The sequence below is a fragment of the Aureobasidium melanogenum genome, assembly GCF_000721775.1.
Source record: "Aureobasidium melanogenum CBS 110374 unplaced genomic scaffold scaffold_20, whole genome shotgun sequence".
Classification (NCBI taxonomy): domain Eukaryota; kingdom Fungi; phylum Ascomycota; class Dothideomycetes; order Dothideales; family Saccotheciaceae; genus Aureobasidium; species Aureobasidium melanogenum.
The window spans coordinates 416,907-441,453 of record NW_024470072.1 but is presented as its reverse complement, the minus strand read 5'-3'; the positions used below and the strand labels follow the sequence as shown (position 1 = coordinate 441,453).

General features: G+C 49.9%; 12 protein-coding genes across 12 annotated transcripts; 6 read left to right on the top strand and 6 right to left on the bottom strand.

The window, feature by feature from the left end:
- Positions 1 to 282: 282 nt before the first annotated feature.
- M437DRAFT_68324 (uncharacterized protein) lies at positions 283 to 1,016 on the bottom strand (the record flags this gene model as incomplete). The annotated part of the gene is made up of 2 exons (XM_041025102.1): positions 283 to 578; positions 620 to 1,016. The coding sequence occupies 2 exons, from the start codon at positions 1,014 to 1,016 to the stop codon at positions 283 to 285; spliced, it is 693 nt and encodes a 230-aa protein (XP_040877445.1).
- Positions 1,017 to 1,880: 864 nt separating this feature from the next.
- Positions 1,881 to 3,161, top strand: M437DRAFT_68323 (uncharacterized protein; the record flags this gene model as incomplete). Its single annotated transcript, XM_041025101.1, has 1 exon — positions 1,881 to 3,161. One exon carries the CDS (start codon positions 1,881 to 1,883, stop codon positions 3,159 to 3,161), a length of 1,281 nt encoding a protein of 426 aa, XP_040877444.1.
- A 721-nt stretch (positions 3,162 to 3,882) lies between these two features.
- M437DRAFT_68322 (uncharacterized protein) lies at positions 3,883 to 4,581 on the bottom strand (the record flags this gene model as incomplete). Its single annotated transcript, XM_041025100.1, has 1 exon — positions 3,883 to 4,581. The coding sequence occupies one exon, from the start codon at positions 4,579 to 4,581 to the stop codon at positions 3,883 to 3,885; it is 699 nt and encodes a 232-aa protein (XP_040877443.1).
- Positions 4,582 to 5,715: 1,134 nt separating this feature from the next.
- M437DRAFT_68321 (uncharacterized protein) lies at positions 5,716 to 6,227 on the bottom strand (the record flags this gene model as incomplete). The annotated part of the gene is made up of 2 exons (XM_041025099.1): positions 5,716 to 6,056; positions 6,116 to 6,227. 2 exons carry the CDS (start codon positions 6,225 to 6,227, stop codon positions 5,716 to 5,718), a joined length of 453 nt encoding a protein of 150 aa, XP_040877442.1.
- Positions 6,228 to 7,312: 1,085 nt separating this feature from the next.
- M437DRAFT_77486 (RNA-binding domain-containing protein) lies at positions 7,313 to 9,190 on the bottom strand (the record flags this gene model as incomplete). Its single annotated transcript, XM_041026819.1, has 6 exons — positions 7,313 to 8,295; positions 8,349 to 8,636; positions 8,690 to 8,797; positions 8,915 to 8,959; positions 9,017 to 9,073; positions 9,187 to 9,190. 6 exons carry the CDS (start codon positions 9,188 to 9,190, stop codon positions 7,313 to 7,315), a joined length of 1,485 nt encoding a protein of 494 aa, XP_040877441.1.
- Positions 9,191 to 9,444: 254 nt separating this feature from the next.
- Positions 9,445 to 10,330, top strand: M437DRAFT_68319 (uncharacterized protein; the record flags this gene model as incomplete). Its single annotated transcript, XM_041025098.1, has 4 exons — positions 9,445 to 9,523; positions 9,692 to 9,805; positions 9,854 to 9,973; positions 10,023 to 10,330. 4 exons carry the CDS (start codon positions 9,445 to 9,447, stop codon positions 10,328 to 10,330), a joined length of 621 nt encoding a protein of 206 aa, XP_040877440.1.
- A 537-nt stretch (positions 10,331 to 10,867) lies between these two features.
- On the top strand, positions 10,868 to 12,435 carry M437DRAFT_68318 (uncharacterized protein; the record flags this gene model as incomplete). The annotated part of the gene is made up of 5 exons (XM_041025097.1): positions 10,868 to 11,031; positions 11,260 to 11,326; positions 11,361 to 11,498; positions 11,556 to 11,799; positions 12,110 to 12,435. 5 exons carry the CDS (start codon positions 10,868 to 10,870, stop codon positions 12,433 to 12,435), a joined length of 939 nt encoding a protein of 312 aa, XP_040877439.1.
- Positions 12,436 to 14,480: 2,045 nt separating this feature from the next.
- On the top strand, positions 14,481 to 14,844 carry M437DRAFT_68317 (uncharacterized protein; the record flags this gene model as incomplete). Its single annotated transcript, XM_041025096.1, has 2 exons — positions 14,481 to 14,517; positions 14,570 to 14,844. 2 exons carry the CDS (start codon positions 14,481 to 14,483, stop codon positions 14,842 to 14,844), a joined length of 312 nt encoding a protein of 103 aa, XP_040877438.1.
- A 2,256-nt stretch (positions 14,845 to 17,100) lies between these two features.
- Positions 17,101 to 18,869, bottom strand: M437DRAFT_68316 (uncharacterized protein; the record flags this gene model as incomplete). The annotated part of the gene is made up of 2 exons (XM_041025095.1): positions 17,101 to 18,627; positions 18,681 to 18,869. 2 exons carry the CDS (start codon positions 18,867 to 18,869, stop codon positions 17,101 to 17,103), a joined length of 1,716 nt encoding a protein of 571 aa, XP_040877437.1.
- A 344-nt stretch (positions 18,870 to 19,213) lies between these two features.
- M437DRAFT_86874 (uncharacterized protein) lies at positions 19,214 to 19,603 on the top strand (the record flags this gene model as incomplete). Its single annotated transcript, XM_041028543.1, has 2 exons — positions 19,214 to 19,244; positions 19,305 to 19,603. The coding sequence occupies 2 exons, from the start codon at positions 19,214 to 19,216 to the stop codon at positions 19,601 to 19,603; spliced, it is 330 nt and encodes a 109-aa protein (XP_040877436.1).
- A 752-nt stretch (positions 19,604 to 20,355) lies between these two features.
- M437DRAFT_77482 (UPF0052 domain protein) lies at positions 20,356 to 22,048 on the top strand (the record flags this gene model as incomplete). The annotated part of the gene is made up of 5 exons (XM_041026818.1): positions 20,356 to 20,461; positions 20,522 to 20,650; positions 20,709 to 20,726; positions 20,813 to 21,098; positions 21,154 to 22,048. The coding sequence occupies 5 exons, from the start codon at positions 20,356 to 20,358 to the stop codon at positions 22,046 to 22,048; spliced, it is 1,434 nt and encodes a 477-aa protein (XP_040877435.1).
- Positions 22,049 to 22,298: 250 nt separating this feature from the next.
- On the bottom strand, positions 22,299 to 24,188 carry M437DRAFT_77481 (molybdopterin binding oxidoreductase; the record flags this gene model as incomplete). Its single annotated transcript, XM_041026817.1, has 6 exons — positions 22,299 to 22,482; positions 22,560 to 23,046; positions 23,100 to 23,640; positions 23,701 to 23,779; positions 23,829 to 24,004; positions 24,063 to 24,188. The coding sequence occupies 6 exons, from the start codon at positions 24,186 to 24,188 to the stop codon at positions 22,299 to 22,301; spliced, it is 1,593 nt and encodes a 530-aa protein (XP_040877434.1).
- Positions 24,189 to 24,547: the final 359 nt, after the last annotated feature.

Sequence of the window (24,547 nt, the reverse complement as noted above, 5' to 3'; positions counted from 1 at the left end):
GAATGTGTAAGAGAGTTTGGAGTGCCTTGGCTAGAGGCACTCGCTCTATATAGAGTCTTGAGCTCATCATTCTTGCTCACTCATGCCACGCGAACAGCATGGCGATTTTTGCCATTGAGATAGCTCGTCTGATAGGGCGAAAATGGCGTGCTATGGCTGGTCGATCAAAAAGTGATCCTTTTACATGATCACAGTCTGTGCCTCGTGTTTGACATGTAGCTAGGTTTTGCTCCTGTTTGCGCTGCAGATGCGTAAAAAAGCTTGATTGAGCAAAGCCGCTGCTTAGAGACACCCGAAAGAGCCAAGCTGGTCGGGTAAACTCGTAATTTTTGCTTCGGATGCTACCGTGGTATGCCGATCTTGAGCCCAAGCGCCTGATCTTGGGTGGGTCTCGTCTAACTTCTCCCTCTTCGAGAAATGTTCGTTGGTGATTGAATCGATCTGACCGTAGATAGGCCAGCGGGCTGACTCAACAAGTCTTTGAGTTATCAAAGAGCAATCGTAGAGTGTTGGACTTCCCGGCAGACATTTGAATGCATCCGCGGCTGAACGCGCCAGTTGGATGCGCCAATAACCACCTTCTAGAAGAAGCAGTGAGTTGCAATATTAATGAGAGCACTTCTTTGGAAGGATTCAAAATACGAATGACGCGATCGCGTAGCTTTCTCATCCGTTCGAAGAGCATCCACTTGAAATGCCGAGAGCGCCCCGATCTCTTGATCGTGCTTAGGGGTGTTGCTTGACGTGCTTAACAACTGCTGCCAATGAGCCAAATCTACTATCGCTGCTACAGCATGGGAAATACGTGGCAATACCGAAGTCTCTGGATCAAGGGATACATATCCGGCCCCGGCAGCTCTGTCTTCCGTGTCATCGATTGACCAGCCTTCTTCGGAGTTGAGTAGTGTTATTGAAACACCTACAGCGAGCACTGTGATTCCGTCGACTATGGCCAGAAAGCCCGCACAAGCTGAAAAGACTGACTTGTCCGCTGTCAGCGCCCTCAGCAAAGCCATGGCCTCGCTGAACAGCAAAGGAGACACTGCACCAGGACCCGACTTGGAGGCCCAGCCACAGCCTCAGTCACGCTCCCGGTTGCCTAATGGGAGCTTTAGCACGAGAATCGTGATGCAATGCGATCACCACAGACGCGACATCATATATTCACCGGTGAAACAGCGTCAAGGATCTTTTTCTGAGGGTTGTCTTGTTCCGGCCATCTACATGATAGCTCTCGTTCATCACAATTACTGTCACAAGTTGCCGATCTCGAATTTTCCTAGTCCAGTAGCTACTGATTACCCCTTCCTTCATGGGCTTGAGACATTCACGCTGCCATCCAGAATTGGGGAAGGAGCATACACGTCCGACGATCAAACAAGCAATTGGACGTGTCCGAAAACGATGACCCCTCCGCATCAGACAATGATGCCGCCTCAAGTATTGAGGATGATCATGCCTCCGCCATCGAGGATGGTCTGACAAAGGCCTGGCACACAAACCTGCAGAGACTCCACCACTGCACTATGAGCAATATAAACGCCGCAGCCATGTCGACCCAGAATGGAGACCGGGAATTCAACCGAGACGTTGACTTCGCCATGGACAGCTTGACGAGTCATAGTCCGCTGGGGCTCGACATTGACGATGTTTGGAGCGCCGCCAAGAGAAGTCTTTTATTCACATGAGGTGAGATTGATAGTGAGTGAAAGTGTCATCTCCCCAAAGATCTTTCAATCAAGCTATTTGCCGCTTCTGTCGTTCACCATAACATGGCACCGTAAGATTTTCCACTTCTTTCGTCCACCATAATAAGACACATCTGCCGACCGCGCATCCAATTCCACCATTCCTTTCCGGCATATAACATCACCACAACCATGAGCTCCAGCTGGGAAGACGACGATGAAACCGCCACTGCGGTGGCTGGTTGTCTCAGGCGGTTTCGAGACTTGGTCGGCCTGGACAGCGCGCGGGTCACCCCTGATCTCGAGCGCGAGATGGCTAGAAGGACAAGAGGTCTGATGGCAGGTATGCTCTCGCAGCAACACCAGAATTCACCAACCACTGCGCCAAATGGACTGGGCCTACTCACTCCGGGCACCAGCGCCTCGACCTGGAGCACTTCTGCAGAGGTGCTCGAGAGACTTCAAGCCGTCCAACGCGAGGGACGCCGTAAAGTTCAAGCCAAAAAGCTCGAGAGGATCCAGAATGAGCAACAAGAGGAGTCCAGAAGAGCCGAAGAGGAGGAACGAGACAGAGTCAGCCGTTGGAGAAAGGCTCAAGAGGAGGCACGAGAACAGGCTGCCCGTGCGAAAGCTCAGAATGCGGCTGCTGCCAGAGCCCGAGCAGATGCAGCTGCAGTTGCGGCGCTCAAAGCCCAGAAGCAAGAAGAGGATAGAGCTATGCTCAATAACTTCAGAGTCCAGCAACGACTCAACATCCAGCATTTCAAGCAGCAAGACCATTTCTCCCTCAGGCTGCGTCACACAAGGGCCGGCCAGGCTATGAGGGAATTCTTTGCCAGAGCCAAAGCTCAGGCTGAAGCTGAGGTCGACCAGCTTCGAGCTCAACAGATTGAGCTGGCTCTCGCATCTGCCCAGCAAGACTTGGATCGTCTCACACTTCAACATGACCCGATCAACGCAATCGAAGCTGCTCGTCGTGCAGCCCTACAAGAGCGAGCTAGGCAAGCCGAGGAGGATCGCCTGAGGGTCGAGGGAGAGCGGGCTGCTCGAGCCGAAGCTGAAAGGCTCGCACAAGCCGAAGCTGCCAGAGTCGCCCGCGAACAACAGGCCGAAGCTGCCAGAGACGCCCGCGAACAACAAGCCGAAGCTGCCAGAGTCGCCGCTGCCAGGCAGGCTGAGATCAACAGACTCGCCGCCGCGCAACAAGCTGAAAACGAGCGACAGAGGGCTAGAGACGCTCGCCAAACTCGACTGAATGATGAAACCGCCCTTTCTGGTGAGAGTCAGCTTACCATCATCATCGACCAATGGCAAGCCGATTTCCTGCAGGTGGTTCATCCTCTCGGATACCACACCGAGCTGTATCGTGCTGTCGCACATCTATGGTTGGTGGACGAGAATCAACTTGGTATCGTGCAAAGGAAGTGTCAGACATTGTGGAATGCTGTTCTGAGTGGTGATGAAGAAGACTGACAGGTTCTGAGACGGGCTCTCTGAATGTCGTACAAAACATTGCAGATGCGTTCGATATCCAGCTTGTTGTCTACAAGAGAACAAACCGCAGCTGGACAATACACGTTCGCGGTCCCAACCAGCAAAAAATCAACGCCGCATCCACCTGGTCAACTATTCCGAGATCCAACTGTGGGCCGCGCTCCAGTGTGCTCAGGTCTGTAACCCCTATCACACTCCGGCTGAGACAAAGTGCAAAAAAGTACACTATAAAAAGACACGATCGTGTTCGAAAGCGGAAGTGTGTCCACAGAGAGTCGGCAGATTGTTGCTTCTCAGTGGAGATTGTTCTATTTCCTGATACTATTGTGCATTTTTGCAGCTATATAACTTACACTTCGACACATGGGGAGATCGTGAGCCCGATGATGTACTCGATCGATCAAGTGGCGTTCAAACATGCACAGGGTCATCCTCCCTGCGACCTAGCAACGGTGTCTATTCTATTTCTGCGCGAGATCAGGGACATCTTACTATATTGATTTCGGCTCATGCAAGACACAAGTAGAACAGCTGTTGCTTGTCGTTATTGCTGTCTAATTGCAGGCCACGGAATGTGAGGCCCGCGAGATGCAACATAAAATCCAGCTCATAATCCTCCTCAATCACCCGCTTATGCCAATATCTTGTGCATGTCCCTTTTCTCCATCTTTGTTGCGGCAACTTGTCTTTCTGCGAGCCCTTAGCCTCTTCTCCTTCGATACATCTGTATAAGACTGAAGAACATAAGAACCGGAAACCCAAAGAGACAAGCCTGTTTCCATATATGCGTGAAACAGACGTCGAGGACCACAGTCCATGGCTCAAATCTGAGGAGATTGGGATTGGCTCTGAGGTATGAAACGATGTCAAAGAAAGCTCCAGCGATTCCAGTCAAGACAGATACGCATGCAAGGCTGTCTGCAATGTCACTCAGAGTAATGTTTTCGGAAGCGTCTCTGTGTGATGGTACTCTTCCAGCAAGAGATTGTTGATTGCTGTTGTGTTCTTCTATCGGACTGCTAGGCTCTGAGTCGGGAGTGTAGCATCCGTCGCCAGATTCACTGGAAGACTGAGAAGGCATTTCCGGATCCGGGAAGTACCATGAGTGTGTTATGCGTGGACCATCAGTCGCAGCCATGATATGGCGATCGGCAATGGGATAGTTGACATAGGGGGTTTCAATCTTGATACTTTTGATCAGATCAGCTTTTTCATCCACCGTACGAGTGGCTGATTCGATGATTGCTAATCTGATGTTATTTTTGAAGGACGGAGGCTGTCTTAGAGACTTTAGCACAGCTTCGATCGAGTGAAATACGGTCTGCTTGTCGCGACGTCCAGAAAAGAATTCAACGACCACATCGGTGAATGTTGTTGATGGAAAGTCGACGGGAACCATGGTTGGATATGGTTGGTGGACGTATGTTGGTGGTCTAAATCAAGCTTGCAAACTCGATAGATGGTGAAATGTGGGAGGAGCGATGCAAGAGTTGCTTCAAATTGACCAGTCTTGTTGTAGTAGAAAAAGAGTGATGAGGTAACGAGATACCGTCGCCTCCTTATAGAAAGGTTGATCGGCTGACACAAACAAGTTTTTTGTGTTGTGGGTATAATGAGCATGATTGCGGCCAATAAAGCGACGACTCCCGATGTACCCTATAGATACTTGATGAAAAGTAGCAACACATCTACAGACATCGTTCTGTTGCTTCATTGCGCGATGTGGCGGATCAGCTTCTGCAATCACGGCATCAAGATAAATGCCTGCAAACGAATACACCTATTCCAAGTTAGCAAAACAGAAACCCTCTCTAGCCGCCGAAAGCTAGAAGGGAAAGAGAATCTTTTTCCATACATTTCTGTACCCAGTACATCCTCAAGACCTGGACGCTTCCTCTTTCTCAAGCAACAAAGTCGTATCCAGAAATAACCACGCTCCCGAAATCATAAAACCACAAAACAAGATAGAGACAAGCAATTTATTGCCACCAGAAGTAGCCCAGAGAAGGGCAAGAGCGCTTGCGACGATGAATATCGCGAGGGCCAGAATAGCTCCGTACCAGGTCTTGGACCCTATTCTCAAGCTGAGGGACCACCAAAGCACATTTAGCCGGATCTATGAGCGTAGAGTGAGTTGCTGCTCTGGCTTGTCGAGTATTATGGTGCTTACCTGAAGGAGCTCCATTATTTGGCAACAGACATTCAGACGTACATCGCGGATACGGCTAGCCGAGTTCAAGGATCTGACTACGGCACACAAACACCGGAAACGAAGTATTAGAGAACAAGGTGTGGTATTGATATGACGGACGGGAATCCTTGATGAGAAGAGGAAGACAAGGAAAGACCATAATAAAGGTTGACAAGGTGGCGCCAAGAGAAGCGTCGGAGCAAGCTCCGGAGGGACTTCCATTCGAGGTCCACTCAAAATGCCGAGGATGATCACGATGGACAATCAGCTTGATACGAGGTACCGGGCTATCCATCTGATTTTTGTGCCTTGCACAAGACAAGAACGTCGTCATTCTGGAAGCTATTTCTCACCTGCCTTGCCATCACCATCCTTAATCACCGAGCTATAACTCGGAGGATCATCCTTTCCCTCACCCCCCCGTCCAGCTGCCAGATTCGGCACCGTCTTGAGTATCTGCTCTGCTCTGATTTCCACGAACTTACGCAAGGCAAGCAACGCTTCTTCCTCTGTTTTCCCTCCTTCCTCTGGCTCGATCTTTGCTTTGATAACGCTATCCTCTCGTGCAACAATGCGAGCTAGTATCTTGGAGCCTTGCCCATTTATACGCGAATACAATAACTTGAACTCGTTGAATGTAACATCGATGCTTCCGTTGGCGGTGGCGACTAGGATGATGCTATCTGTGAATGTTAGTGGTCACTGTAGGTTTGTCAATGATGAGTACTTCTCAATTGCTTACCAATGAAATGCTGTCTATCCGCTTCGCTGCTAAAAACGCTGGCCGCTTCCTCGATGCTGGGAATCTCTTTTGATAGCGTCCGATTCAGGAGCTGTGACTCGATGTTGCCCATATTGACTTGACTACACGCTCTGCAGGTCTGTGGCGGATAGTGGTGATGAGGGATCGGGTAGTTGAGATATTCGGCCACGATGCGATGGAAGCTAGTAGGCAACCTTTCAAGGGATGGGTCTGCTACTCTTATCGAACACTGATCAGCAAGTTCGACTTGCGTGATTTACTGATTTCATGATAGCAATGTGCAAACCACCTAAAGTATTACCTCGTATTGCTAACGTTCCGAACTTCAATGTTCTTATCTTTCCTGTAACAAGCTTTTACTCGGAAGCTTGTTTTCGCTCCATCTGACCGCAAAGAAACGAGGGGTGGGTAGGATGACTTGATTATACATGCGAAACCATCGAGGTTTACGGCCGGTTCTTGCTACTGTGAAACTTGTTCTGGGCGGCGTGCCGTTATAGAGCTTTCTTTGATCTCGAAAAGTGGCCTCTCACTGAATATTGTATGACAGACCTGCCGCTGTTGAGCGAGGGGCCGGTATTCAAAGGGGTCGCTCGAAACGAGTTCCTACGGTATCTGGAGCGCTCTGAATATTGATCCTCCTGTGATCCCACAAGAAATAAGCATGATGTTTCTTCAAACTTTACCTGATATGTGGTACTTCACCCAGAAGAGCAGTCGAGTAAGTGCAGGCAAACATGATGCAACCATGTGCATCTAGTATATAAGAGTATGACTTACCTAAGAGTTGCACGAGCAACCAGCAGGAAATTACGCAAGCGAGAATAATCGAGCAAACAGCAGTCAATAAGAAGACGAGAAAAGAATGATAGGAAGGTGAGTAAACCAAATGACTTTTTGCAATTTCCGTAACGACTAAGAGAATTGCAGGATGAGCGTGGATGGGGGTACTTGCGAACAGCGTAGAAAAGATCTCATGGCCATCTTGCGTTGGTAAAGGTGTGTATGTCAAAAAACAGAAAAAAGACCCAGTGCAGACATTACAAAACAAGCATTTTTCCCTTTTTCCTTCTCAAAACTCCGGATGGTGATCGAATTGTTTGTGGTTGCGAGGATGGTTCAGGATGGGTGGCGGGAAAAACAGGTCGGTCTCGTTACTTTCGTTCATGAGTTTCTTTACGAGGCCATGGCGCGGTTGCCTCCTCTGCGGTTGAAGTTCTTAGTCTTGGCCGAGACGGTGGACCAGCCATCGTCCTCCATGGTCTCGGCTGTTGTCTGAGGCTCCTCGGTCTTTCTCCATGAGTCGGCGGTCTTGGATGGCACCTCGCGTGTGACTTCCTGAGGCTTCACTTGCTTGTCGTCGGTGATGGTGCCCTCGGCATCAGCATCAACACCCTCCTTATCATTCTCATCACCCTCGTCCATGCGACGGAGGATCTCATATTGTCTGCCTTCCTCACCCTCCTTCTTCTCGCTCTTCTCGGCCTTGGAAGCGGCCTCCTTAGCACGCTTCTCCTCACGGGCCTTGTCGTCTGCCTCCTTCTTCTCACGAATTGCCAGCTTGCGCTTCTCCTCAATCTCCTGCTCTCTTGCGGAAGTGTCGATGGGGCGGGCGGCACCGAAAGGTGACGACTTGGATGAAGCGGCAGTGTCGTTTGCGGCGGGTGCCTCAGAAACGGTACGCTTTGCGAGGTTGAGTCTGGGTCTCTGTGCAGGTGCTGAAGGTGATGTAGGGGTGCTGGCATCGGGCGACGCAGCGGGTGAGTCGGGCTTCATTCTGGCTCTCCACTTGTCGTCCATGTCTGCAGCGGTGGGCTGTCTCTCGGGTCTAGGAGGTCTCTCGCTGAATCCAGCAGCGCGTTCGGCAGCGCCCCCACCCCATTGAGGAGCGGCTCTGGGCTCCCTGGGTTCTCTGTTGAAGTTGGACTCTCTGCGCTCGCCCATGGGTCTGGGCTCAGCAGGGGCAAGAGGACCCTTTCTCTCCCAGTTGCCGAAGTCGCGGGGCTTGGAGTCGACGCCCTCGGGAGGTCCTTGTCTGAAGCTACCGGCTCTGTCACCCATGCCACGGCGCATGCCACCGTCACGCTGTCCAGGAAGATCGGGAAGGGGGCCCTTGCGGGTCCAGTCGTTTAGCTCGCGTGGGGGTTCACGGTCCTTGGCTGGAAGATATTGTGAGTATGATAGGCGTCAAGATGAAGCCTTCAGAACTTACGTGGGTCGGCAACGCTGATGCGGATGTTTCTGCCCTGGAACTGGGTCTCGCTGAGAGTAAGAGCCTTCTTCAGGCCGTCAACGGTGCCAAACTCGACATAGCCGAAACCCTTGGGTCTACGGTCCATCTTGTCCTCAACAATGCGGACGCTGGTAACCTCGCATCCGTCGAGGAAGTCGCGGACATCGGCCTCGGTGACTTCGAAAGAAAGGTTGCCAAGGTGGGCGGTGTATGGGGGTTTGTCGGGGAGAGGGAGCTGCTCACGAACGGCATAACCAGCGGTGCGGTCTAGAGGCAGCGTGTGAGCCCATGTTTGAGTTGATATGCGCATATTGGCTTACCGCGGAAACCACCGGCAGGAGCGTCATCGCCAGCGGGGGCAGCAGCGCGGGAGGAGGCACCCCAGCCGCCGGAAGAAGTGTTGGTGCGGGAAGATTGGTAGGGAGTGGCTGGTGATGGTGTTAGGCGGTCGTTCTTTCGTTTGCGTCAGGTACGGGTTGGACAAGACATACAAGCTGTCCAGTGTTAGTCGTATTCGCCTTGGTGAGCATGCGCATTTGACGTACCAGGAAGAGGGGCAGTTTCCATCTCATCGGCCCATGAGCCGAGCGCTGTGAAATTTCAGCCATGCATGTCTTTGCGACCAAGGTGGATCATAGAGCGCATACACTGGTCGTTCAAGAAGTCGCCGAGCGACAACTTCTGCTGTTGCGATTTCTTAGGTGCTGCATTGCGGCCGTGTCAGCAGTTGGTCATGGACTTTTTTTGCCTGTCGCCGCAAACCGCATCGTCCACTGTGCCATGTGCGGGTGGGTTGCGCCGACCGTATGAGACTAACCCATGATTGCGGAAGTGTTGAGTACGCGCTGTCGAGTATGCGCGTGTGGTTCTGGGTTTGTGTCTTTGGGTTATGAATGCACGAGATCCGGTGCGAATAGAATATCCAAGTCCCTCTCGCTTTCGCTGATCAACGCTGGGGCGCTGAACTTCTTCGCCAAGACACTAGTCCGGACAAGGCAACGTCCGCCCTCGATTTCCGACCTCTGCTCCTTCCTTGGATTCTTGACCATTTTTTATCTGGACATATTCAATCAGAATGGATCGCAATCAGGCAGCTCGATCGCCGCAAGCAGAGTCAATAATTGGACCTGCTCTCAAGGTTGGTGCTCTTTCTGGTAAGTAAAATCGTGTTTTCTTCCTTCTCCGAAATCCAAGCCACAAAATAAAATGTTGACCGGATCCTTCCCTGTTCGAGTATCATGACTTCGGTGGTCATAACTATCATCTAAACTCCGAACAACCACTTCCCCTTTCGAATTTTCCTGTTCTAACACGCCTTGCAGGAGCAGCTGGATTTGTCACCGGTAGTGTTGCTGGTGTCATTCGAAATTCTCCCCCTCTTCTGTTTGGTATTGGCTCTGGCATTCAGTGGTTCGGCTTGGGCACAACCTTTTGGGGTGAGTCTATGTGATGTCAAGATAGTTGTATCGTACCAACCATCGCAGGTACAAGGAGCTTCATCTTCCAAGCATGGGACACTGGCAAGGGCTTGACGAAGAGCGACAAGGTCTCTGCCAGCACAATCGCTGGTGGTGTCGCTGGTAGTGGCGTTGGCCTCCTCACTCGTATGTATAGCCTGCTGTCTCTGTATTCACGATCGACTCACCGCTACAGGTGGACCTCGCAATGTCATCCCAGGAGCCATCATGTTCTCGCTCTTTGGTTTCCTTGGCCAAACTGTCTCCAACTCATACGACAAGACCAATCTTCCAGCGTCTGACGAACCACAATTGAACTTATGGCAGAAATTTGCCAGCCTCAAATGGATGCCCGTCACAGTTCTTAAGGATGGCGAGTATGAGGACATGCTGCGTGAAAAGCAGCTCAAACTCGAAGCAGAGATTGCTCTTGTGGATGAGCGCATTGCAGCGCTGAAAGCCCAGCATGCTCAAGCTCTTTCTAAGGAGAGTGGTGCTGCATGAAAGAACGCTGATGGACGTCCATTTCCATCAACACGCTAAGCCTTCGATCAATCGACATACCCTGTTTGAACCAATGAGTCAGCAGACTCTGCGATCAATGTCCTCAAGGTTATCATGCTGCAACGCTCCCGGATAAGAGTGGCTGAAGCGACGAAACATTATAGTCTACCCAACGATGGTCTTCCAGGATGTACCGCCTGACCCCTTATCGGGATGCAGCTTATGGTACACATGAGATCGTACGCATGGCAATTCTGAAGTCCTCGCAGCCCGAAGTGGCGGAGAAGCAAACGCACAACATGTGCGAGCAAAAGGACCTCTGATCTGGAGCAGCGAGAGCAGTGAAATAACTCTTCACACCTTACGACTATCTATGACACGAGCATTCATTTCTCATCGTCGTTCGTTCTAATTCATTTTTATCACATTTCTTCCGTTGTCAAAGCAAAAAGAAAGTCGCTCGTCCAGTGATCAAGGAATCTCACTTACCCGAAAGTCCATCTGTTGCAGTTCCGCCCTCTTGCTAGCCCCGCCCAAATGCTCTCAGATCTTTTTCCATCCCGCCTGAAGGTGTTTGTAACGATCCTTTCCACAGGCGCCCCTTCACCCAGACGTTGCTTGAGGACTTTCACCTCTGGCAAGATTTGCACCCTCACCACGAGTCTGACCCTCTTGCCGGTTGAAGAATCTGCGAAACAAAGGTCAGTTTTGATCACACGGAGAGTTGAACTGTGGTCATTAGTGACTGTGGGTGTCTGGATTCTGATCAGCGAACTGTAATCAAAGAGTGATGGCCTGACCACTAGACTAAAATGACTTTGTATGGGAAGAAGATGGTTTCAATGGTTTATTATACCTGAGGTCCAGCGATGGAGTGAGCGGAGGCTCATGAAGCGCATCCGTTGCACGCAATGCTCCCATCACAACAGTCCGCCGCACGTTCACCCTCCGCTGCACTTCGCGCGCTTCACTGGCTCTGTGTTTGCACTCAACCCTGTCAGTGGCAATCAACGCTCTCTCGGATTGACAGTCATCGTCTCTTATCACGCTGCGCCGCAACTCGTGGACGTTTCATTGCTTTTGCTATAGCCAAGATACCTCTCAGGGCTCCCTTGGTTTAGAACACGGTCTCTCGCACGATAGTGACGATCTCATTTCACGCTTTGCTGTAAGTCGCACAGGACTTTCCGTCTTTGCCTCGAACAGCATTGCTCACACCGCCCAGCTCAACTTGGTTTTGCACTCTCCCAGGCACGCCAGTCCTCACTTCACTCAACGCCGTGCCGCAACTCGCGAACACCCTGTCGACTTAGTCATCTCGCATACCCATCAATGCTTTGCTTCCTCAAGTCTGCTCTCTCACTGCGCAACGATTTTTGTCTCTGACAACGCTGTGCTGCAACTCACGGCATTCACGCTTGTCTACGCTGCTGCAAGAGATCAGTTTTCTACAGCGTTGCACTTCCCCAGTGCGTGCAGCCAACAAATTTCCTACGCATCGCTGCAACTCACGTGCGCTTTGTCCTCTACGCTGTCGTCCGTATCACTTATACAGCTTCAAATCTTAACTGCCTGGCGCTTGACCACTGTTGGACCACCTCCCGCCTTGTCGACTGCTACCAACTCTGCTTATCGAACGTTCAACACTTCGCCGATCGTCAACCACACTTCACCCGATTCTCCAAGTCAAGATGTCTGAAGTCATGGGTTTGCGTACGCAGATTATGGGTAAGATCTCTCGATATTTCTAACAGCAATGCCAATACTAACATAACTCAGAGAACATCCTTGCTCTTCAGCCTCAATTGCTCGAACCCAGATGGCTCTTGTACTGCGAGATGAAGCCTAATGACGAATTCAACGAAGGTGACTCGGGTGAAATCATCAATCCCGATGATCAAATCTACACAAACTCACACCCAAGTGAAAACGGCAAGTCTGCGCATGAGCTCTACACTGTGGTTCTCGCTTTAAATGAGCGCTTTGGCAAGAACATCTCCATTCGCATTCGCAAGGCTTCTGCTACAACTCCTGAGCTGGCCTACAGAGAGTTACTCAAGCAGACTGCACTAGCACTGACTGAGCATGGACATGTCGCTATGTGACGGTATGGAGACGAAATGGCCGGGTCGATGACGCGAGCTCTTTTGGCGCAGCTTTCGTAGAGTCGACCGCTGGTTCTGAGCACACGTAGATAGCGTTCAGTATATCGAAAAGCTGTCTCGATACCGCGGGACTGTCTCTTATACCACCGTAAACAATGACGTGAACTACAACGGGTTGACGACGCGGACTCTATTGGCGCAGGTTTCGTGATCTCGCGCGCGGGTATCAGCATACGTAGATAGCGTTCAGTGTATCGGAAACTCGTATTGAGACCGCGGGATTGTCTCTTATACTACTATAAACAATGATGTGAGCTATATTGCGTCGATGTCGTGAGCTTTTCTGGCGCTTCTTTCGCGATCTCGAGAACAAGTTCTATTCTACGTAGAAAGCGTTCAATACGTCGTAAAGCTGTCGCAAGATCACGGGATAATCTCTTATACTCCATTTGGACGCACGGCAGAACCGGGTCGATGTCGTGACCTTCTTTGACTCATCCTTGTAATTCCAAGCATGACTTCCATCACACGTAGATAGTGTTCAATGCATCGAAAACGCATGTCAACATGGCGGGATCGTATGCTGCATTACTATTTTGTGATCTTTCATGTAACAAAGCACTTTTTCCAACTTATGAAAATGCAAAAACATGTTTGATCTCAGATGTGTGTCTGAAGAGAGCTGGATTCCTTATCTGTCTCAATGGTCAAGTTACATTCCTGGATACTTTTCTGCAATTTTATAGCTGAATTGACTGAATTGTCTGTACAGGAGATATGAGTCCGGGCTTGTGCCCGACTTCTATCTCCTACATACATCAAGCGTTTTTGTATGCTATAAAAATGCACAATACTATTAGAGATTAGAAGTGTGCCCTCAGAAATTCATCAGTGTTCACATATCTCAGTTGACTCTACTCTAGTTCTGGAAGATATTGTGCATTTTTACAGACATTTATTCATAGTCAGCGGAATTGGAGACATCATCACCGAGCCCCAGTCACACATTCAGACTTTACATGCCCCCTATATGCTGGAAACCCCCATAAATATCTATAAAAATGCACAGTACAACTCAGATGTCGAGCGTGTTCCAGAGAGAGCCATTGTCTCATCGTGCTTTCTCTGGACATGCCTCAGAATTGAAGATCATTGTGCCTTCTTATAGCTGAGAGTTTCGTGCTTTGTTGATACGAGTCAAGAGCTGAGAGTGGCTCATCGACGCGGTTTCTTTGCTTGTATATTCAAACGTGTACATTTGACCTGCTTTCTCTTCTTTCATAACCTGCAAATCGTATCAATCTCATCCAATCAATCCCCCATTCGCAGACCAACATGTCCGTCGCAGATGTAGTGACGTATCGCACGCCCATCCGTGGTAGATAGAATCCAAACCCCTCGTTATATCTCCAACCAGGCAATAACCATTCCATAGACAACCTCACGTTCATAGAGAACCTTGTGCCCGAAAGGATTGAGTTTCTCCTCTCTTTCAATCGATATATTGGATGGACTCCAGAAGCATACTACGGTGCTTTCGACATGCTTGACAAAGTTGTCTTGCTTGTGTCTCGAGGCCGCAGCCCTGAACATGCATATGAAAACATGTTTCATCAGACTGCTGTTCTACTTGAGTATCAAGAGGATGAATGGGATTATTGGGTTTATTGGTGCTAGTCGGTTGCTCTCTTCGGTTTCTCTTTAGCACGCCGTTTGATATTGCTCTCCGTCGATGTCACCATCCAGCAGTCAGAGGGGAGATCTACTCTTCTGGGTCCATGGAAGAGTACCAACAGCTAATCTCATTTGATGCAAACGATGACGCGCTGCTGTTTGCGCGAGTGGTTGATTCAAGCAGTGACCAAACGCTGATTGTGTGTACAAACAGAGAGCTTTGTCCCGACCAATGCAAAACCTCTCCTCAGATACCATATAAATATCTTGTCTCTCCTCCCAAACCCATCACAACTCCTGTCAAATCCAAATCATACAGTTTTCCAATACCAAACCGTGCCTTACATCACAACCATCATCAACTCCTGAACATGTCTGAGATCATGGCCCTCCGCGCTCAGATAATGGGTATGTCGTCCATAGTGCATTGAATAGTCACACGACGCTGACACAGAGATAGACAACATGGAGATGCTCAACTACCCTGATCTGCAGCTCTGTCGCTTCGTCCTCACTGTCGATCATGAGCTTCATGATGGTGATCCATTCTGGCATGTCTTCCTCGACAAACCTCCTCATCACCCCTTCAATCCTGATCAGCCTTCCGTGACCAAAGGCTACGGCGACATCAAGTTCCAGGGCGAAGGTGATACCCCTGAGGACGCCTACAAGGATCTGCTCAAGTGGACCGCTGAGATGCTTCACAACGGCTACGCCAACTCCAAGAAGACGTGAGTTTTTCCATCATAACATCAAGGTAAGCTGTCCAAAGTTGTTCCAAAATGACATGCTCGCTAACGCTTTCCTGCAGAAGGTCACGAATCGAAGCCGATCAACACCATCTTCTTCCTGTTGAATGATCAGTCTTCACTCATCTTCCAGAGCAAAAATCTTTATGCGTCAAGAACATCGTCTACTCCGTCTGCTCTTTCTTGAGCAAAGTCTCTGTCATGCAAGCAGATCATGTCGCTTGTCACAGTCTTTACAGAAGAATACTTTACATTCAACATGATTCTGAAACTTGCTTAATGTCCCAACTGTTTATGTGATTTCCATGTAGCCATGAACATCATCCGATGCCCTTCTCAGCACGATCTGCGAAGATATAATTCTCTGTGGGTGATTGAAACTCTGCCAAGTCAATCGGATGTCATCAGTGCCACACTCAACAAACGTCTTTACCATGTTGCATCTTAAGTTTCCCTACTTTCACATTTTCCTCAACCTGAACAACGATAATTTCAGCAAGCACAGCCGACGACATGACTGCGGGCGATACTGATCCGGTATAGCGCCTTGCATAGACGTGGTTGACGGCTGTATACTTTCAACGCCTTTTTGCAACGTCGAACACTCGTCTGGGTCGAATTGCAGTTCGGCAGATACATCATCATTCAAGCGAAAATATGGCAATGAATAGCCCTGAGATCGTTGAGAGATAAGACATTGCCATGCGACGCCCCATGCGACGCTGAGACACTTTGGGATTCGAAACGGTAGCCACATAACGTAGAAATCTCTCGAGGTCGTCATAATGTAGATATATTTCTGGTCAACCCTATACTTGCAAGTATCATTGCTGTCTTGGTATCCTTTCAATTCTTGTTTCTATCTCTGCATCACATAAAATCAAGAAAGCTGGTACATAGCTCTTGACATCATACCACAAAGATGCCTCGAATAATGGCCCTACGCACTCAAATCCTAGGTCAGTAAACTCAAATCCCATCGTCCTTGACCACCATTCAAAAAAAAGTACTACATTCCTGACCTCAATCCTACAGACAATCTAGAGATCCTCGAATACCCCAACCTACAACAATTTCGACTATGTCTAGCTTGTGATGGCGTTGAAGGAGGCCAATGGACTGTCTTCCTCGATCAACTAAAACCCAGGGAAAGGGGAGATGCTAAGGTCCTGATGAATGATTATCATGGCAAAGGGGGTACGCCGGAGGAGGCGTATAGGGAGATGTTGAAGATGACGGCGAGGCAGATGTATCTTTGTTGTCTATGAATGAGGGGGAGGACAGAGAGTATACTGTAAGTGGAATGGATTTCGAGATGGAGGTTGAGAGTCGGGATGGGTTACTGACTTTGAGGCCAGGCTAGTAGATACTCGTGGAGAGCGACCAAAAGTCTCACTGCAAGAGAGCTGAGTGAGAGAGCCAATAAATCGCTTGTGGTGGTGGAGATGGCAACCAGCGACCAATGATACCCTTTTGCTTTTTCATACAGCGCAGGAGGCAGGACAAACTTATGTAATATGCCGATTTCAGAGTACAACTGTTTAAACATGATGACTGTGTCCAACCTCCCCCTGGCTTATTAGCTTCCAACTTTCTAAAGGACTCTCAATTCATCCTTACTTGTAACGTTGACGCTGGTTCTGAGAAGTGGACTATTATCCTATGAAGACCCATACAGGACAAGCGCTGCAAATACCATGACGCTTATGAAAAGGGTAATCGCGGTATCCCTGAGGATGCCTACAAAGACTTGCTCAATTAATTTGCCCTGGAGCTCGACACTCGCGGTTATACGTAAGTGACATTGTTTGAATCCTGAGATTTTGCTCTAAAAGGTCTCATAGATCGGCAATCTCGTACAGAGCCCACCCAATCAATCAGTGATGGACGCCGTGAGTGATTCTTGAAAGGATAACGCGCTGTGCGACAACGTAACAAGAATGCAAGTAGGAGGAAGGGGCAAACCTGGAGCGACAAGGGAAGGAACGACGAGATAGGCAGCTCAAATAAGGGAGTGAGTGGATAAATTCTTCCTTAATACTGCCAGTAATCAGGGGTATCATGCAATGCTAAAAGCCAAGTGAATAACAAAAAGTCATGAACGCCTACCATAATGCAATCTTGAAATTCCCGCATGACTCCTCCATCGAAGACCAGGCCTCCAGTCTCAAAACTTCAAGAGTCCTCCATCCGCTCGGAGGCATCCAGACAACCATGTCGTAACTCGAAGCTCGTTGCGGTTCTACCTGGCATCGCGGCTTCTTGAGCGTGAACGATCGCGCTTACTGCCGGCCTTTTCGCTGTCACGACGTGAGGCACCAGCGCTCGCAGAGGGTACGTAGCGGTCGGTCTTTGGTCTGTCGTCGTCTCTGCGGCGGCGGTCACGATCTCTGTCACGATCGCGCTCTCTTTCTCGTTCGCGGTCTCTTTCTCTGTCCCTGTCTCTATCTCGCTCGCGATCCTTTTCACGATCTCTATCACGATCCTTGTCGCGCTCCTTTTCTCTCTCACGCTCGCGGTCACGATCTCGCTCACGATCTCTGTCTCTGTCTCTTTCCCTATCCCTGTCACGCACATCGCGGTCGCGATCACGATCTCTGTCTCTGTCTCTCGAGCGATCACGGGTGTGACGGTCAGATGGGACGTAGCGATCGCCCTGACCTCTAGGAGAGCGAGTACGAGAGCGTCTTCTGCGTGTATCACGGTCACGATCCTGGCGATCGGAGGGAACGTAGCGGTCGCCCCTGTTAAGAGGACTGCGAGAACGATCACGGCGTGCGGGACGGCGATCACGAGAGGGAGATCTGCTGCGACGGTCCTTGTCGCGGAGTTGTTTCGCTTTCCATGCCTCGCGTTCGGCACTGATTTCACGCAAGGTGGATTCGCGTCGACCCTCATAGCGGTCGTAGCCTCTTTCTCTGAGCCTGTCGCGGTCTCGGTCTGCAGGACGGTAATGGCGGTCTGCTGATGGTGAACGGCGGTCTCGATCACGATCGCGGTCGCGATCTCTGCGGGCATATCTTCTGTCCAGACTCTCGCTGCGTTCACGTTCGCGTTCCATCTTCTTGGCTCCAGATTTGGAGGCCATGGCTTGACCTTCTTCGAGCAGCATGCGCATAGCCTCCTGCTCGAGACGCTTGGCCTCTTCCTCTTCTTGAATCTTCTTGCGTTTGGCTCTCTCTTCCTCTTCTTTCTTGCGTTCTTCTTCGAGCAGTTTCTCCTTCTTCTCGCGCTCCTCGGCAAGAGCCTTGATACGAGCCTTCTTTCTCTCTTCCTCTTTCCTGCGAAACTCTGCTCTTTCGGATTGTTTCTTCTGCAGAACCTCCAGACGTTCCTTCTCCTTCTTCAGTTCCTGCTCGCGCTGTTTCAAAGCCTCGAGCTCGGCCTTCTTCTGCTGAGCACGTTCCTTCTTCGCTTGTTCCTTCATTTCCTCGGCATGACGTTCGAGACGTTCTTTGTGACGGCGTTGTGAGGCTTCGGCGTAGACTGAATCGGGTTTGTTACCAGCGTCCTCCTCTTGCTTTGCAGCTTCTTCACCAATGTCGCTCCTGCGGATGTCCCGTAGAGCTTGTTCGGCAGTGTGGAGATAGTCTTGGATGAAAAGATCAATGACGGCTTCGGTCTTTGGATAGATGTCTGCACGAGCGGCAGCACCTTCGAGGAGGGGAGCAGCGAGGCGAGGGTTCTTGGCGAGGTATTTCACAGGGTCACGATCGATTTCGGCGTCTACGAAGGAGCGGATTGATTCGACTAAAGTGTCCTTTGTTGGCTGCGTGTAATTTTGTCAGAAGTGGAATCTACGATACAAGTAGATTCGCATACACCGTGATCAAATTGGGCAAAAGTGTTCTTGCGCAGGTCGTCGAACTGGCCCTTCTTCTTAAAGGTGTGCAACAGACTGTCGATGGATGCACGCTTGGACGAAGAAAGAGGCAGGTCCGAGACACGAGGGGGTTTGCGTCTCGACATGTCTGGCTGGGCACCGGCAGTCGTGTCGGTCGCCGCTGCCATGGTGGATGAAAGAACAAGTGTTGACGATGGTAATAATTAATCGAAGCAAGTCTGGATTCTGGAGACGGTGATGCGGGATGCGGAAGGCGCGCGGAGCAGAGACTCTGCCAAGACCGAGCTTGAAGGCAGGAACGAGCGTCTTCGGACGCAGACGCAGCCAGACACGACGAGAAGGTCAGCAATTGTCGATTGCATACTGTCGCCAACAAGTCTATTCAAGACATCCACCCACCCCTCCTCCAACCCATCCACCGACGTACTGCTGAGCCAGGAGCTCTTTTCAGCTGCAGTGCGACCCCGATCCGACCACCACCGATACCACTCTCGTCACATCACCAGTCGCAATGTCCAAGATCCTTTTCTGGGGCGGTTTCGGTGCGCATCTCCTGTTATACAGATCAAAAGTCGGGCGCAATGACTCATAACATCCTACAGGCATCGCCGTCCGCGTCTGGCAACTCGGCATTGAGATGCGTCCCATCATTCAGCGCAACTCCCTCTGGGCATACCCTCTGTTCGGCGGCATTGGCGCAAGCTTCGGCTACTGGCTGCAAGGTGTTGAAGAGAGACAGCTGCGCATCCTCCAAGAGACCAAGGAATCATTGCTCGAGAAGAGAAGAAGACGCGCCGAGAGAGAGGGCGGCATCAACATTGGTACCGACTACCAGAAGAACGAGGAGGGCATCTTTGCTTCTGCCCCTGCCGGCCACGGTGTTACCACAAAGCAACATTAAATCATGACACATCCACTTTGATATCCAGAGAGCTGCTACTTCCGCCGTCATGTACATTCAACCATCCACCAACCACTTCTTCAGCCTCGTCTCTTCTTCTTTCTTAGTCATTATGCTAGACAATCAAAAGAATAACCCTTGAACATATTGTGCCAGTCTGACATCTCGAGATTTCCTAAAGTTGGTCGAGTACAATGAGAAGCTTCTACCTCGAATCGCTGAGCAAATTGAGAACTAAAGTCGCGGATACCCATGTGTCTAGATCGATCTGAGTGTCAGCGAATCCATCCTTCGCACTCCCGTAGACCAATTCATCAGTGTCAGATTTGACGCCCTTAGCGAAGCATTCGAGACTGTAGTCCATTGCTGAAGCAATCCTTCCATCCTCTCGGATTGTCGGGCCGGCTGTGTCTACCAAGAACGAACGCTGCAATCGCTCCTCGATCATATCGATCAACGAAAACATCTCAACTAACATCACCGCATCATTCGAACAAAAGTCTGAACAATATTGATTGATATCTTCGAAGTGTACGGCTGCTCTGTCGCACTCTGGACACTGACACGCAGACATTGTTGATAGTGATTGCGAAATCCTGAGGTGCAAGCAAACAACGGCAACCACCTGTCAACAACTCTCTGCGCAAGCATCAATCCCGCAACCTGTCTTTAACCTCTATTATCTACATTTGTGGTCTGCTCCAGTCTATCTGGCTCAACCTCTGAAGAAAATATAACTGCGCACGCGACCAATGGAAACTCAACCACCACGAAATACTTGGCCAGGGTCACTTCGGCTTCCATCTCCAAATCCATCTGCCAGATGTAGTCAGATAACAATCTTTGGTGGTGGCACGGGTATGTTTAGGCGCCTCGACAGTCCATTCATGGAATCAAGAAACTGACATTGCGTATCAGCTACCAACCATCTCGTCGATGTGTTTACAAATCTCGCACAAGCCAACAATAGTGTGCTTAACTATGTCATTCCTATCAGTGACAATGGCGGGAGTTCTAGCGAGCTGATTCGAGTGTTTGGCGGTCCTGGTACGTGAATGTCTAGATTATGTGTATCGTTGAGATTCTATGCTGACATAAAGTACAGGCATCGGTGATCTACGTAGTAAGTAGTCAATACCTTTCTTTTAACGACCACGACAGTCCTCTCCTCCCTATCAATAAGATGCTAAGCTTTGCTCTCCTAAACAGGTAGACTGGTCCGCCTGATCCCTGACAATGGTGATCCTCACTCTGAGGCCGCGTCCATCAAAGCACTTTTCAATCATCGCCTACCACCAGATCCCAAAGAAGCACGTCTAGAATGGCTGGAGATAGTCGAGTCTCTACATCCGCTGTGGCAGCAGATATCCACGCCTAAGAAAGAGCTGATCAGAAGCTTCTTGAACTTGGTCAATCAAGAGATTGTCAAGAGAATGAGACCAAGCTCTAGATTCGACTTCTCCTCCGCAAGTATTGGAAACCTGTTCTTGACCGGGTGAGTACAACTTGCATATTCAAAGAACTCAAAGACAACTAACAGACAAAACCAGCGCCCGCCTCTTCTCCGGCAGTCTAGAATCAGCAATTTACCTCCTCAGCAGCGTCTGCAACGTACCAACCAGCATAACCGTCCTCCCCGCCATAAACACAAACTTCTCGCACCACATCTCCGTCTCTCTAGCAGATGGCACCCACATCACAGGCCAAAACAACATCTCCCACCCATTAGCTCCTTCTTCCGCTCTCCCACAATCCACCTCACCACCCTCGCCAACCCGCATCCGTCGCGAAACAGAAGAACAAGACAATGTCGAAGATGCAAATCTGCCTGGCTCATTACCTTCTCTCCGCCGCCCAGCTATAAACTTTTCAAAACTCCAAGAAGAGGATCTGCCGGCTAGGATACAGAGGCTGTGGTATATCAACCCTTATGGCCAAGAGATGAGTTGTCCCGCAAATCCTCGCGTGCTAGATGCGCTTGCAAATTCTTCAATGGTGATTTATAGTATTGGATCGCTGTTTACTTCGATCATCCCCAGTATCATTCTTAGGGGTGTGGGAAATGCGATTGTTGCGCCAAATGTTCGCAACAAGGTTTTATTGCTCAACAGCAGTATAGACAGGGAAACCGGCCCCAGCAGCACCCCCTTCACGGCTATAGACTTTATCGCTGCGATTGCGAATGCGTGTGCTGAGAGTAGAGGCTTACCTCCTCCTGAGCTCAAAGAGTATGGGGTCTACGTTACTCATCTGGTGTACATGGAGACTAAGGAGGCGCCCAAAGTGGATAGAGAGGAATTGGCTCAAGCAGGTATTGAGGGCATTAGGTTGTATGGGCAGAGTGGGAGGTATGATGATAGAGCGCTAGAACAAGCGTTGAAGATGGTTTTTGGGAAGGGAGAGCAGGGGAATGGGTTGAGTAGGAGGAATACTCTGCAGAGATAGGTGTGAGGAAGGATGAGGTTGTAGCTCAAAGTCGTGTCTCTGCGGACGAGTGTCGAATTCAAACTCCAACCCGACTTTTTACAGCTCACTTTGTCGGACGAAGCGGGCTGGGAGTGTGGTGTATAGCGCAATTGGAGGCAAAGCAGACTCGTTCCTAACAGTATTCTCATTACAATATCTCATCGTGGGTTGCAAATGTATGCTTCGTTACATAAACTCCTTCCAAAACTCTTATTCAAACTTCTCATCCTTACTCCTGGGGTTCACGACCACCTTGCTTTCTCATCTCATCCAGATAGTGATCCTCAGACTCGAGGTCAAACTCCATGGGGTGAGTGATAGGCACCATAGGAACACCCTTCTCCTCAAGAAGCTTCAGTCTCTGAGCTGTAAGAGGTCTGCTCTTGTTGATGCTGTAGATCTTGACACGGTGACTATACCAGCAAATTAGCATAAAGATTCTTCTGTCCTCTGTCCGTAGCAACAGGAAGGAACATGCAAAAAAACTTACCAACTCGAAGTAACGTGCAAGTCCCAGTTCCAAGCCGAGCGCACATAGGTAGGTTGGGTATTCATGGCATTGTCCCAAGTCCTGACACACAACTCCAACCACCCTTCTGCATCAACTGGAAGATCAATCTCCCAAAGCCTCCAAGCATAGTAATACTTTGTACTCATTTTCTCGTAGGGCACTTCATACCAGATACTGCCGCCGTCGCCAGAGACCTCGACGCGGACGGGCCAATGGCCACCGCCTGAGTAGGCCCAACCGCGCATCTTGATCTTGCCGTCGTGGATGATTTGGGCCATGTTGACGGGAGTCATGATGGCCGAGGAGACGGGCATGTCTTGGATGCTGAAACCGTTGCTGTACATGGCGTTTTGCTTGCCGACTTGGGGTGTGTAGTAGAGGTATTCCTTCGCTTGAACGGGAGCAAGACTAGGGCCTCTGATGGCTTTGATCTTGTAGAGCCATTTGCAACTTCTGGCTCCAATGTCTTTTCAACTTTGGTCAGCAAACGTTGCATGTCGAAGAGGTCAAGTCACTCACATCCGAACACGACGGTACGAAGAGGGAAACCGTGGATTTTTGGCAAAGGCTCGCCGTTCATCTCCCATGCGAGCAAAACCTCGTTGATCTTGACCTTTCTCCAGGGCACACTGACCACATAGTTATACACCTTACCCTTCTTGAAGTAGGTATCAGCACCGTAGAACTCAAGATGAATGCCTTCGCCACCATCTTTGAGGCCACCACAGTACTTGATAACCTTCTTCAAACTGACACCTGTCCATCGTGCTGTTCCAATAGCACCTTCACCCCATGGTGCGTTGATCAATTCATCACCATCGCCAGGGTATTCGTGAATCTGCTCGATACGGCGGGTTCCAGAGCATTGCAAACTGACGACGTTACTTTGGCGAGGGAACAGTTCTTCGTTTTGCAGGTCTGCGAGTGTGAGTCTCTTGGGGTCGTTTACTAGGCCTTCAATGTCCAGGGTATATTGCCCAGCGTCAATTTCGGGGACACCTCCGTGGTTGCGGATGAAATGGTCCTTGTTGCTGGTAATCTCAGTCTCTACCAGACGGTCCTAAGGTTTTGAGATGTCGTTAGTGTGTGTTTTTGATTTCTTAGAAGGGATAAAAAGTACCCTAGGAGGCTCTCCGTTGTAGGGAAATTGCAAGACATGAATCATGTCCTCACTCTTTTCCTGCTTGACGTACTTCCAGCTACTCCGATTAGTTGCCATTTCTCCGCCTTATCTTAGGAACACCGTACCTGATATCTGGGATATCCTTGAGAGTCTCTCCCATAGCATAGTGATATTGCTTCCATCTTACACCTTCCAGGATAGGATTTTGATCGGGCAGAGGCACAAGCTGAAATTCTGGAGGTGGAGGGAACTTGTAATTGGCGAGAATCTTCTCAGCGTGCTTTTTCTTCTCTGGGTATTTCTGGACAGGATGTCAGAAACGTGTCTAGGTGACGAGTTTTGATTGTTGGTAGACATGCCTCCCACTCGATATATCCCTTCCATCCCTCTCGTTCTTCGGCGTAGTATGGCGCTTCTCCAGAGACCTTGAAATCTTTAAGCTCGCCGGAGCCCTGCTGAGTGGGGCCAACGGCAACAGAAGTCATGTTTGCTAGTCAGTGTCGCAAATTAGTAGAGTCGTAGGTAGGTGGATGTGCAAGAGAATGCGACGAGGGGAACCAGGGTAGATAACGACTGAGCCGGGCAGGCTCGGCTGGCCTTTATTATGAGAAAGCACCACTCCATGCGGTGTCCCTGACGTACTTCGTACACAATCGTATTCTTGAAGAGGCTGGCCACCCATGTCTGAGTGATTAAGATCAATTGGTTCAAACCTGACCACAGATCGCACGCACTAGCTTGATCGAACGCGGGGAGACAGGAGTTTATCTCGCGGAACTTTCGGAGCCTCTTTCTTCTCGAAGAGGTTATACAGGGCATGCTTTTCTCGTCTCGTCCCTCGGAT